Source organism: Zeus faber, assembly GCF_960531495.2.
Source record: "Zeus faber genome assembly, chromosome: 17".
NCBI classification, from domain to species: domain Eukaryota; kingdom Metazoa; phylum Chordata; class Actinopteri; order Zeiformes; family Zeidae; genus Zeus; species Zeus faber.
Genome location: NC_137204.1, coordinates 16,572,023 through 16,586,565, shown reverse-complemented (window position 1 = coordinate 16,586,565; position 14,543 = coordinate 16,572,023). Strand labels below are relative to the sequence as shown.

General features: G+C 41.7%; 1 protein-coding gene across 1 annotated transcript in view; it reads left to right on the top strand.

The window, feature by feature from the left end:
- Positions 1–545: 545 nt before the first annotated feature.
- The window catches only part of brinp1 (bone morphogenetic protein/retinoic acid inducible neural-specific 1), a gene marked incomplete at its 5' end in the record, with an annotated part of 86,581 nt that continues 72,583 nt past the window's right edge, over positions 546–14,543 (top strand). The window contains one exon of the mRNA XM_080017906.1: positions 546–763. Coding sequence (XP_079874032.1) covers positions 546–763 — 218 coding nt within the window. The remainder of the gene's footprint in view (positions 764–14,543) is intronic.

Sequence of the window (14,543 nt, the reverse complement as noted above, 5' to 3'; positions counted from 1 at the left end):
GATACTATGACTACCGGTAAATGTACTTGCCGTCTTTCAACCACTGAGCCCGCCGGATGCGCTGTAAAAATGTTTCAAATTCCGCTTAAAATACATAAAGAGTGGAAACTAGCTCTTGTGTTGCAAGATCAAAATTGCAAGGCTGCACTAATTTGTCTAATTTAGCTGTTCCGGCAGAACAGTGGCTCTGTGGTCGTCAGATTCGGATGTTGACGAGCCACTCAATAAAGAGTAAAGAGTCGTTTGAGTTTGAGGGTAACGATTTGTTCGCTACGAACGAATCGTTTGCGTCTAGCGTGACAAACTACGAAGTAGGCTGTTATAAGCACAGTTCCATGGGTTTCTGGCATTTTGTGACTTTTTAATGGATAGTTGTGTGGCATGTGATTATTTAATTGTAAAAAGTACTATATGCCGTGGCACAAAGATGTTCGGAAGAACCGATGCAATGTAATATGTTTTATCCTCTCCCCCTCTGGTCTTCTTTCCCATCAGGTCCCCACAGAATGGAGCGAGAATGAGCAGAGAGCGGCTTAAAAAAAAGCATGAACTGGAGGTTTACCGAGGTCATCTGCTTCCTGTTTATATGGGACCATATAACAGTTGGGTGTTCTCGCCAGGACCCGGCGGCCGCTGAGCAGCATGTGGCCAAGCAGTATGACTGGCTCATCTCGGACCGCGGGCCTTTCCACCACTCCCGCAGCTACCTCTCCTTTGTGGAGAGATTCCGCCAAGGATTTACAACCAGATATAAAATTTATAGGTGAGTTTTCAGCACTTCCTTGCACGTCATTTTGGCGCTGAAGGCACACACCACACCACGCACCGATTTAAAGAAACCCGACTGCTTAAATGTTTTAATTCTGTCCTGAATATTTTATATATGTATATATATATTTTTTTTTTTTCAATAATATATATAATTATTATAAATATAAATTATTATTAATATTTTATCTTATTTAATTATATATATTTTTGTAATTTTTATTTTATTTAATTATTTTATCTTTATATTATCTTAGTCATTTTTTTTTTATTTTAACCCAAGTACATTTTTAAATTAAATATGGTGGTATGAATGGTACGGTACTGACTACTATGGCATGAATTATTATTATGATTATTATTATTAATAATCATAATAATAATAATAAATAATAATAATAATAAAAATTGTGTTTAATTTTATGTTTTCATGATGTGCTTTGAGTGACATTGCCAATCGTTGGCACTATGGATTATTTGGGCCGTTTCCCGCTGGGCGCAAATCCTTCCTATATTGTCGATACGTTCGCTCAGGCAATTACGTCTGGTATAGATACCTGTTGTGAGAAGCGTCCCTTCAGATGAAAATTGGTTTATTTTCTAAAGACGCTGTGGAAATAGACTCCAAACCCTGACAGCTCAAGAAAGGCACACGCAGGCTGTAGTTATTTCATCATTCAAACATGTCATCGTGCTGCATTGTCCGTTGCGGGTGCATTTAACCTCAAAAAACAGGATTGTGTGAATTCAAACCCACCGTATTTCACCGTGGCACATACCTATCGGTAAATAAAAGACAAAATTCTGCTTTAGCAAATTACATCCACGTATATTCAACTCATTGTTTACCACTGGAGGAAAAAACAACAACAAGGCAAATGACATGATCGATAAACAAAATGTTCATGTCTATCTTAAGGCTTGCAAATAAGAACTCTCCATCTTTAGCTGCAACCGGCTGAGTTGATGTAGGTATATAGTATGTTCAGGATTTACTGTGGAAAATAAATACTCAAACAATCCACTGGCCACTTTGGACAAAAGCATGTTACAGTAAATGATGTGTAATGTAATGTTCAATCAGATGCAATGTAAAACCAAGCTCCAAAAATGTGTCCCCTAAACATATAATACATTGATGTTCGCCTTGTAACTAAAAAGCGGAAAACAGCGGTACATCAGATATAGGGAACCAGACGAATCTGCAAGCTTGTGATTTATTTGCTCTGGCAGATACATCTGACAACCCTCCTGTTCAGATCGCATTCCAGCCGCCCTCGCCCGGGTGGGGCCAATCACAACGTTTTATCCAATATGTGGCGGGTTTAGCCAGCGGGTTAGCAACGTGTGCTTCAAACGTTTCGTTGCTCTGATTGGTTGTAGGTCCATTCAAATGGGGCGGTTCGTTCACATTTTCAAAGCCCCAAACCGGGACCCGGACTGCAGATTGCAACCAAGTGCCCTCACCCTCCCCTTCCAAGTGTGTAGGAGAAGCTACGGTGTCTCCTACACACTTGCCTACGAATCTCCAACCAAACACTGGCTCTCTGGAGCCAGTGTTTGGTTGTAGGTTTATCAAATGCTCTGATTGGTTGTACTTCTACCCAGTCGCATCCAGAGACATTTTGGTCTGCGCCTGTTGGTAACGGCCCTTGGAATTCTAAAAAGAACGGAGAGATTCCAGACTAATACGCATTGGCGATGTCAGGCTGCATCAGATAGAGACTGAGACTATAAATGAAATCCTGCAGCATCACAGCGAGATACAATGGCTGGGTTCGAAATTCAGGAGGGAAGAAAATAAACGTTTCCGGAGAAACGCGCTCCAACGTTGGAGACGTTTTAGCGAGCTGAACAATTTGAAGTGATGTGAGGACATAATTCCATTCACAAACATAATGGCGAGGTTTCCATTTGCCTCCACAGTAGCTATTAGGCTATTTGTAAAACATAATATTAAGCATCGCCGGATGCATTAGTCAATAATCTATCTGTAATAACTCGATGGAGTTGCAATCTAGAAAATGGCAGACGTCGTCGTTGTGTTGTTGGTTTTCCTCCTATAAAGGCTTCAGAAAACATCCGCTTCTGTTTGCTCTACAATTTCAAATGGCCTCGCGGTGACTCAAAAGATACGGCGAACAGACACCGAGGAAGCCTTGTTTTTCATCCATGCATTTTGATTCCAGACGTTTCTTTGTCTAAGCTCTCAAAGTGTGAGTGTGCGCATATATATTGTGTTCGAGAGAGAGAGAGAGAGAGAGAGAGAGAGCGAGCCAGAGTTATTGCGATGTTTCAAACGTGGCTTCCTCCTCCTCCTCCTCTGGCCTCTTGGTAGCTTGCCACAGCTCCTGCTCCCTGCTGGGGAGCCTTGATATTGTCGCACCAACAGTAAACAATTCATTTGCATAATGTGGATCCTGACAGGGTGGAGACGGTGCCTTTTTGAAACCCAATCCCACCGATCCCCATTCGGCTTGGGATGCCGGAGCGATTTATGAAAGAGCAGAAAGAGTGTTTTCCTCAATGTGTGTGTGTGTCTTATCGAACAATTGGGGCCATCAGATTCAGCCGTCAATGCAAGGTATCGCTTTTGCTCCTGACAAGAGACAAGACAATTACATTTGTCATCAACACTTGCAAAAAATTAATTAACAGAAACATTGCATCTCATTAAAAATGTAATGTGAGGATCTGTGATCACATCCGACAGACATCTTGAGGGCTGTCAAGGAGCATGCAGGGGAATAAAGGTAAAAATTTGACCCTCACCCCCCACCTCCACAACTCAATGTCGAAGATCAAAGTGTTTTTAGGTATATTTATAGTTATATAACTACTGCAGGTAAAGTATATATTATTATGTTGGGCTTTTTACACTCTGAATTGAACTATTGTGGTGGTGCTGCGCGACTTCCGTTCATAGCCAGCAAACCTTTGAAGTGACTCAGGAGTCGGGAGTCACTCCAGCTGAAACAGCTGAACCAACGGAATTAAACAAAAACAAAGAATCAGATGATTGAAAGAATATATATATTTTTTTCACTGAGGCACTCGTGAAGAGCCGAATCTCCAAATAAAAAGAGAAAAAAGTTTTCATCGTCACCTTGAAGCCATTGTTAGGTCTGCTTGCAGAACTGTAGGCTTTGTTTGAATGGGATGTGCATTTTGCAGCTGGGGCTTTATTGCTTGTGGTGAATTGGGAGACAATGTAATTCCATGGATTTAGCATAAATACAATACGGATGCTATTATTAATGAAAGAACTGTATAACTACATTCATCGTTTTATAACCACTGTATGCAAATCATCTCCTATTATGTAGTGTTCTTTCACATCCTGAATTGAACAGTTGAGGTAGTGATGCACGACTCACAAACAATTCTTTGGTAGCGAACAAACCTTTTAAATGACGGGAGTCTGGAGTCACTCCAACTGAACCGACGGAACAAACGGAAATGAACAAAGGTTGGGAAAATGGAACAAATATCTCTTAAGAGTCACGCACAGAAAGGCAACCTTTTCACCACTCCATGGAAGCCGTTGTTCGGCCTGCTTGCATGACTATAGGATGAAAATAACTTTTGTTTAGAAGGGGATGTGCATTTTGCAGCTCAGTCATTATTGCGTGTGCTAAATGTGGAGACAATGTATTTCCATGGATTTAGCATGAATACAATGTGAATGCTGTTCTTAAAGAATCAGAACACTGCATGGGATTATGGCAGCAAACACCAAAATGACGCACCGATTCCGATTCTGGCTCCATGCTGCATCTCACTCGCTGCCAACACATAAATCAAGAATAAAAAAAAACAAAAAAAAAAACATAAAATACAAAAATAAAGAAAAATATGTCCCACTCTAAAGTGCGGAATCGCAATTTTTTTGCCTTTTTTTTTTTGTAAATTTTCCCGGAGGCTTTCATTTCCTCTTCCTCTGCCTTGATGATTTACGTGATGGGAAGTGGAAAGTGGCTGAATCAGATTTGTGAAAAGACAAAAGCGTTCAGTCCCGCTTTGTTTTTAAAAAAGAGATTACCCAGACGGTTAAGGAGACACTTGACATACAATAATTACTCTTAATATACCTGCAACAGTTAGGTCTTCATCATAGAAGAACAAGTGCTTGTGTGTGTGTGTGTGTGTGTGTGCGTGCGTGCGTGCGGGTATGTGTCGGAGATGCTCACAAATCATTTCTTGCAAGTCCAAGTAAGTCTCCAGTCTTTGACGGTCAAATCCAAGTCAAGTTTCAAGTGTCATCTGGAGTAATAAGCGTTCTATCTGCTGCATGTCAGGCGTTCTTAGGCGACCATAGAGCAATTTCTAAGGAATTTATTGTATGTTTATATCACCACACGTTTATCTATGAACATAGCCGAGTTGATGAGTTATTCAAATTAATGTATAGATAAGGAGTGTATGGTATGAAGCTTTAAATCATATTAAATATTATCCTACATGCAAGAACACAACCGAAGCTTCACTTTTTAAGTTCATTATTGTACTGTTCCTTGTAGCATCAACATACAGTACAGGCCAAGCGTGCATGGAAACGATTATTACCTTTACACTTTTTCTTTAAATTTTCCCCCAAAGAAATTCTTGATCCATGTAAATTTATCAATGTCACGGACATCAGGCAGCGTGTTACGTGCGGCTCCTCTGCGGCTGGCTCGGGGATGTCGGCCAAGCCCCCCGTACGCTGACGCCTCACTGCAAGACCCGACAAACATAGAGGAATCTTCCTGCTCCGGGTCGGACCAATCAGCGCTGATTTGGCGGATTCAGGGCAGGTGTGCGGCTGTCTGCAGCGCGAGGCTTAACCACGCCCCTTGGTCTGCCACAGTCAATAACAAAATATTTTACAATAGTAAAATATAAATATTTAGAACAATTTATCTATACAACAGATGAAAATACACGGATGGATTGACATTTTTGGGATGACACACAAGGGAATGAGAAGTTAGGGTTAAACAGCACTGGCTTCCCACGGATAAATAAATAATAATATTAAAGACAGTGCGGAATACAAATATAAATATAAATGGAAACAATGGAGTCGCTGTTCCATGGGAGCACCGCTGGAAGTGAGGCGGCATTGGGTCCAGACTGAGGACACAAGCTTACCGTCCACCTCTGCCCAGCATCCTTCTTGCCAACGTCCAGTCCCTGGAAAATAAGATGGAGGACCTTCGGGCGAGGATCAGATTCCAACGGGACACAAGAAACTGTTGTGTCCTCTGCCTGAGACAGATCGGGGGAGTCGGGGAAGTCCAAGGGTGGAGGCGTCTGCCTCCTGATCCACAGCAGCTGGTATAACCTCAACAACATCAAGACTCTCTCCCACTCCTGCTCGCCGAAACCTGAGGAGCTGACCATCTCATGCCATCCATTCTACTTCATCACAGCCGTTTATATTCTACCAAAAGCGCCGACACAGCACTATCTACCACTACTACTATAACACACATCCCAACGCAGCTGTGGTGGTGGCTGGGAACTTTAACAGGAAGAACCTTAAAAAAAGTTCCCCTTATTTTCCATCAGCAGGTCATGTGTATCCCCAGGAGAGACAGGACTTTGGACCACTGCTACACACCGTACAAGAACGGGCACAAGGCGGCTCACTCCCTGCTTTCGGGAAATAGGACCACGCGTGTAAATGCGTGTAAACACCAGGAAGACTGTGAGTCCAGATGACATATCTGGGCTTAGTCACCCTGTGCTTACTAGAATATTCAAGGCCTCCCTGGCCAAGTCGGTGGTCCCGTCCTGCTTCAAGAGGTCCACCGTCATCCCTATGCCGAAGAATGCCTCTCCAGCCTGCTTGAATGACTACCACCTCGTTGGTCATGAAGTGCTTCGAGAGGCTGATTAAGGATTACATCTGCGCCTCCCTCTCCTGCATCTCGCATACCGGCCGAACAGACCCACGGACAACGCGGTCTCTTAGGTACTGCACACCACGATCACGCATCTGGATGGCAAGAAGGGGGGCTATGTGAGATTGTTGTGTATTGACTACAGTTCAGCTTTCAACAGCAGAGTTGCCATCCGACTGGCCGTTGATGATTAATGGGACTTCTGTCGTCAGGGTGAGCGGCTTCAAATGCCTGGGAGTCCACATCACAGAGGACTTTTAACATGGACTACACATAAAGGCACTGGTGAGAAAGGCGAGGCAGCGTCTTTACCACCTCAGGCAGCTGAAGAAATTCAAAGTCTCGGTGAGGATCCTCAAGCCCTTCTTCTCTGGCGCAGTGGAGAGCATCCAGACAAGCATACTGTACTGCATACTGTATCACTGTACTGGGTTATACCATACTGTGCTGTATGGCTGTTCTGTTCGGGGTTACTGTATTGCTGTGCTGTACTGTTGCATACTCTACTGTATTTCTCCACACACACTTCCTCATTTAATTCACATGCCACTTTACTGCACATATCTGTAAACTGTCTATTCCCTTTATTTCTACTTTGTATATTACCCTTTGCTACTCTTATTTTATTCTATTTACTAATTGAATTGTGTTTTAGAAATCAGCTAGTTTAGTTAGTTAGTTAATTAGTTAGTGATTGTTCCTAGCTACTTATTGTGCATAATCTCCGGGTGCGTTCATTTCACTACATATCTGCATGCTTGTATGTATATGTATGTCACAAATAAACATCTTGAATCTTGAATCTTGAATCTTAAATAGTGCGGACATCAGGCAGTACGTTGCGTACTGCTCCTCTTCGGCTGGCTCGTGGAATTTTTATTGAAAACTACAAGAGCAAACCGATCGAAAGACACGGAGTGAAAAGCCGGCCCGGCGGGGCTATTTTAGATCAGGGACTATTCACAAAACATTCGGGGCTGAAGCCCCAGACGTCCGCCCCCAATGACGCCACTCCTTAGAGCACAGCCCGTTTTCCATGTTCCATGGATGCACCGAGGCATCTTTAGAGGTACATAACGTAGAAATCACATTTTACGACTGGCTTCTGGGGTTCAGAGTTTGTGTAGATCCATGACTTTTGATGCACTGTAAAATAAAGTTTTGTCTCAACACCTGTCCTTGTCGCGTTGACGACGCTTGAATCGCGACGACCATCGAATTCGGATCCATGCGTTTAGACCGAAGCCACACACAGAGACTTTCATCCCGTCACTCTTCACGTACTTGAAAAGGTCAGTGTGACGGGAAGGAAGCGAGGGCGGAGAAAAACAGCACACACTGCGGCGGAACACAGCGATTCCCCTCCGACACGTTTCGTCCCTCAAAGGAAATGATTGAAAAGCTTTTGGCTTCGTAATCACCGCCAACATGTCGCAGTCGATGGCAATCTTCCTCTCTGGAGTGGTGGTTTTTTTTTTTTGTTGTTTTTTTTCCACCTCCTCCCGCGCCACACCCCGATGATATGCATGGGTTTGCGTTTCCCGCTCGGCGCTGATCAGACGGCCTCTTCCCATCCCTCGCCGCCGAATCCACGGAGCGGCGAACCTCGACATCCCCTCGCTCACTCCGCCGCTTGTTCTCCATCATGTCCACCGTTGTGTTCCTCAGATGACGCCCTCGCCGTGTCGCTCGTCGTTCACTCTTTGTTTACGTGCCTCCATCCATCTCTAAAGTTCTCCTGTGGCCGAGTGAGCGGAAAAAAAAGAAATCCAATATAAATGCAAATCTCGCGGGGCGGGAGGCGGGGGGCGAGGGGGGCCCATCATTAATGCATTTTAAAGGCTCGGGAATCATCAGTATTGCACTGTAATCGAAGGGGAGTCGCTGGAGATGGAGGTTGTTATTTAGAAATAAAAATGTTTATGAAAATGCCGTGGCCCTCCCTCATTGATCAGGGGGAATGGAGTCCACCCTATTGACTCGTAATCACGCCTAGGTAACCTATGCGGCGTTTCTTTGTTTTTTCTTTTTTTTCGTTTTTACATAAACATCTGCAAAGACGATAGAACCCAGATTTGAGTGAAAAATAACACTCGTTCGGAGTAGAGGGGTTTTATGTGGCCCTATTCTCCGTTCGTTTTGCTGTTGTTGTCGTTTTGACTTCAGGACCAGAACCAGAACGGGATTATTTTGCCGACTGCATTTTCTTATAAAAGGAATTTGTCATGCCGTAGGAAAAACAGGGCTTGGAAATACAAGAAATACAATATATACAGCATGTACAGTATATATAAAATGTTATATATATATATATATATATATATATAACATTTTATGAATAAATAAATATATTACTTCGACGACTACTACTACTACTACTTCTACTACTACTACTACTAATAATAATAATAATAATAATAATAATACATTTCAAAATTACAATTAAACAAATATATAAAGGAAATAGATGTGGCCACTATTTGTACATGTTCCTCAACCGCAATAAAAACAAGATAAGTTCAACTTCAAATAAAAGTTACTATCTGTACTGTAAAATACTAGGAATTATATGAATAAAACACATAAATTCAAACATCACATACTATCAGGCTTTTCTACAATATCGACCCATTTCCATACCCATACTCAGCAATCGACAATACAAAACGGAACTAAATGTCCCCGGAGCTCATAACTTTCCTTACACTTAGCATTGGCTGTAACATGTTAAACGCCACGGCGCTCCCTAATTAATTTCCGGGCTTGTTATGGCACAATACGCCCCTTGTTTGAGGAGATTATGCACATTTGTAATTGGACACATCCTCCACCGGCTTAATGAATCCGCTCTCTAATCAATTCACAGACCGTCAGCCGATGGCCTCGCACCTCGGGTATTTTATAATACCCTCCACTTTCAACCATTCATCCAAACAGATCTGCATCTTCAGCTCCACTTTACCTTTTATTCTTTAATTCAACCGCCCCTATTTTGTGATTATCACTCCTTTCCTTTGTCACACACGGGCACTGTATCTGGCTTTGATCTATTGATTGGTTCCGAGGGGCGAAAAAAGAAGAGGATCATTGTTCTGCTGGGTGACAATGTCTCCCGACGCTGATCAGGTCCTTCTTCAGCGTACAAAGGAGACGCACAGTGGGCGACACTTGTTTAAGGGCTTGTTATGAGAGGTTGTCTGTTATAGACGGCGTGACGGGGGGAACGGCTGATCAAGAGGCCATGTTTAATTCAGCAGAGGGAGAGAGAGAGAGAGAGAGAGAGAGAGAGAGAGAGAGAGAGAGAGAGAGAGAGAGAGAGAGGAAAACAGATAAGACAGGACCAGAACCCAACGGAGAGGATGACATATTTTTTTTGGGCAGGGTGACAAATGTAAAAGAGGCCAGAAAAGTACACGAGCGAGGAAGTGTGTGTGTGTGTCTGTGTGTGTGTGTGTGTGTGTGTGTGTGTGTGTGTGTGTGTATGTGTGTGGGGTTGTGTGATGGAAATAGAGATGTCGGGGCCGAGCGGTGGGGGTAAGGGTGGGGTGTCCGTATGAAAGAGGGAAGGGGTGGCGCTGACAGAAAGGTCGGTGTCAAGGTGAGAAATAATCAGGGGCTTCGTCAGCTCTCCAAGCACACGTCTCTGCTCTTCATCTCTGCCCCCCGCCTGCCCTCCCTCGCTCCCTGGGGTTTTTAGAGTTATGGTTAAAGTTATAGTTAAAGTTATGAGTCCCACTCGGTTCATAACCAGTCACTTTGATGAGAGGTCTGCATGTCTACGCACCCTAGAGACTTTTATTTATTGATTATATATTATTTATTACATATTTATGTTTATAGGTGTACGGTGCATATGAACTTCCACTTTCATCTGAGGATGTCTTTTGCAAAAATATGACCCATGTTGTATGTATATATATATATATATATAAATAGAAATAAATATATATAAAAAAAAAAATCTATATATATATATATTTAGAAATACATAAATAATACATATTTTTGTTATTTGTTATTTTTTGTTATTTATAAAACAACAATAAAAGTAATACAAATATATGATATAAATCATTATAATATGTTATGATTATTTGTAAATATCATAATGATCAAATCACGTGATCATTTTAAGGACATGGAAGTCCGGTTTCCCCGCCGGGTCCCCTGCTAGTTTTGTGATGACCCGCTGCGATGGCGCACTATGTGAGCTGTGTGTAAACGCCAAATAGCTGGCAAGGGCTGAAACTTTGAGTGCCGAAATTAACGTTTCTGTCGCCTATTTTTGGCATTTACACACGATGACATATGATTGCGGCATCACAGCAGGTTATCACAAATTCCTTTGGGAGTCCTTCAAGTGAGTTTGTGTTGCAAAGTGCGCCGTACTTTTTTGACTATTTGGCTTTGAGTAGCACTTTGCCAAGGACGGCTGAAGATTTGACATGGCCCTGCTTTGCAGAAGTCCCAATAGAAACGAGCGGGGGACCCCAACAGGGCTAGACGTTAGGTAGCAAACAGATAAATACACACACTCTCCTATACGCACACACACACACACACACACACACACACACACACACACACACACACACACACACACACACACACACACACACACACACACACACACACACACAACAAAAAACAAAAACCTCCACCACCGCCACCCATCTCCTTGGGCTATGCTGTAATTAGCAGCTTAAGGTTTGGAGATAAGAGTGGATGTGGTTTGGATTTTGGGAGCGTCCAAAAGAGCTGATCGGAGGGGGGGGGGGGCAGTGCCACTTCCACTTCTAACCCAGCGATAATTACCCCCCGACCCCCCCCTCTGAGGGAGGACTTCATCCCTGGCAGGGGAGGGAGGGTAATTAGAGGCAAGGAGGAAGTGTCAGGGTTAAGTAGTGACTAATTCACTGCGTGGGACGTCCGCGCCATTCTCCGCTCTCCACTCTCCACTCTGCCCCCGGAGACGGAGACCGCCGCTGCAGCATCGCCTCGGCAACAACACGTAACAACTTTCTGATCAGAAGGAGACGTAACGCTTCACCAAGCCCGGAGGGTGGCAGGGTTCATAGCACTGTTGGTTTTTTGTTTTCTTGTAATGGGACACTGTATAATCTACTTCAAATCCACACTTTACTCAGTACAATGATAAAATGGGTCGAAATGACTTAATTGACTCTCTCTCGTAATAAAATAAAATCAAAATAAATATTTATTAAAATCGTAATAATAATAATAATAATTTCTCTAGATAATACAAAATATCAATAAAAGTCTCATCCAAATCATGTTGCCTCGTGAAATAAAAACCTTGTACCATCCCAATTTATGGATTGAAATCAGTCGTTCATTAGAATTGTTTTACAAGCTTGAAAAAAATCTCCCACATTGCAATTTCAATGTGGCAGATTTTTTTCATTTTATTCTAATATTAAACTATATTATTATGATGATGATGATGATGATTATTATTATTAATATTATTATTATTATTATTATTGTTATTATTATTATTATTATTATTATATCATTACTATTTCATATTACTATTTTATTTAAAAAAAAAGTCCTATTGAGTGAAACTCAATCTGAACCACTCCACACCCAGTCAATTTATTTATTGACTGGGTATTAAAGTGAACCATACTGTAAATCCATAATGGTCTTTGTGTTCGATATTAAATCTGTACGTGTTGGAGATGTATCCGGAGGGAAGGAGGGTGATGGCGTTGAGCTGAATTTCACCCAACACACAGTTCCAGATATGGAGTCACTATGACGCTGCTTTACTTATGATCGAAAACCTGGTTGAGTAGTGAATGGATGGACCTCAGCAGACGCGGCATCTGGGGCGGTGGCAGCAGCATTAGTTTCATTTTTATCGCATGGACGCTCTGACCTTGCGTTGCTGTGGTGTAATATGCAGATTGGCATGTTGTAAATTAGAGTTCACTCCAAGGGGGGAGGGGGGGGAGTTATGATTGCTTCAATAAAATATCAGTAAAGAAAAAAAACGAAAAAAAACAATCGATATCAAGAAATTGTCACCTTGTTACTTTCATAACAATCATAGCAATTATTAATAACCATGCTGCAGATCTATCTATCTATCTATCTATCTATCTATCTATCTATCTATCTATCTATCTATCTATCTATCTATCTATCTATCTATCTATCTATCTATCTATCTATCTATCTATCTATCTATCTATCTATCTATCTGTCTGTCTGTCTGTCTGTCTGTCTGTCTGTCTGTCTGTCTGTCTGTCTGCCTATCTATCTGTCTATACTTCATGTTCCCCACTGAGCTGCTGCAATGCCTGAATTTCCCCTACGGAGGATCGATAAAGTTCTTAGTAAATCTTATTTTATCTCATCTTAAAGATGTACAGATAATCGTTGCGATGTACTGAAAGGGATTAAGTAATGGGGAAAAAAATAGGAACATTTATTTTACAGCTTCACTCTAGATAAATATTAAATTCTCAAAGTAGATATTTAGTCGTATCTGATCAACAGGTGTTTCCACTCAAAAGGAAATACTGACTCTCCAAATTTAGCTTGGATGCCCAATTAGTTCAGATGCCGAGCTGTGACAAAGACTCACAATGAGTGGTTACATCACAACAACTCATCACATTACTCACATTACGTTGTTAATTACATCCAAATGCACTCACGTGTTCCTCCGCACTATGCCCAATCAAATTCTGAAGATGAAAGTGAATTAACGTCACCTTCTATCAAGTTTATTATATTAGCCAATTACAATTAGCCAGAACACCGGCATTGTGTAAAGCGTTATATCGCAAATTATTTGCATTCAACAGAATACTCCAGTTAACAGTTGATAACATTGGGTAACATCTCAAAAAATGCGCTGCTGGCTGCATTTGTGAAGCAGGAACGTTTCTTTAATGTAAATTCTGGAATATTTTATTATCAAATGAGGCTCCTGAAAACAAGTTGTATTGAGGAGATACACCGGAAATCATTGAAATGAGTGGAAAACACTTGACAGAATTCACTGATTCACAAATCACGACGATGATCTCAAATTGACTTGGATGAATGTTGATAGTGAAAAGTTAGTGTAGTTAGTGAATCACTTCACAAATACAAATTGTTCCTTGAACATGTTTTAAAAATGTTTGTACACTCACTCACTCACTACAACACATGCATATATATATATATATATATATATATATATATATATATATATATATATATATACACACACACACACACATGCACATGTGTTCGTCGACGCGCCCGGGGACCTGGTACCAGGTGTCCATTGCTGGTCAGACGACGGTGATGTGTGCATGTTCTTGGTGATCCTACCGTGAGGAATTTTGGTGTCCTTTTTGGTGCCAATTTGTGAGCATCATACGACAAAGCTGACCAAATGTTGTTTTATGAATTTAGAAATACCACAAAACCAAGGTATGTTCTCAATGTACGATTTTACGACACAGGGACAATTTTCCTTGTTTGGACTAGCTATATTTCGGACTTAACCCAAAATGAGATCCAGGCCAGAGGCCACTTGTCTGGTCCAGAGTCCAGGCTTAAAACTAAGGGTCTCAGAACCTTTTTTATCAGGGCCCCAGGGCTCTGGAACCACCTGCCCCAGGCAAAGAGGCTGGCAGAGTCAAGGCCTGCATTTCAATCTGTTCTTCAACTTGACTTTTACAGGAAAATTTTCCCTCATTTTAGTGGAGTTGTCTTTTATCTCTTTTATCCCTCAGCGTCACAATTTCATACTAAGCCTGTTACTAGATCTATTGATTATTTTCCATTTGCTTTATTAATATAGATTTCTTTGGGAAAATATCCCATATGTGAACCATAGGCACCATTGTAAGCTATATG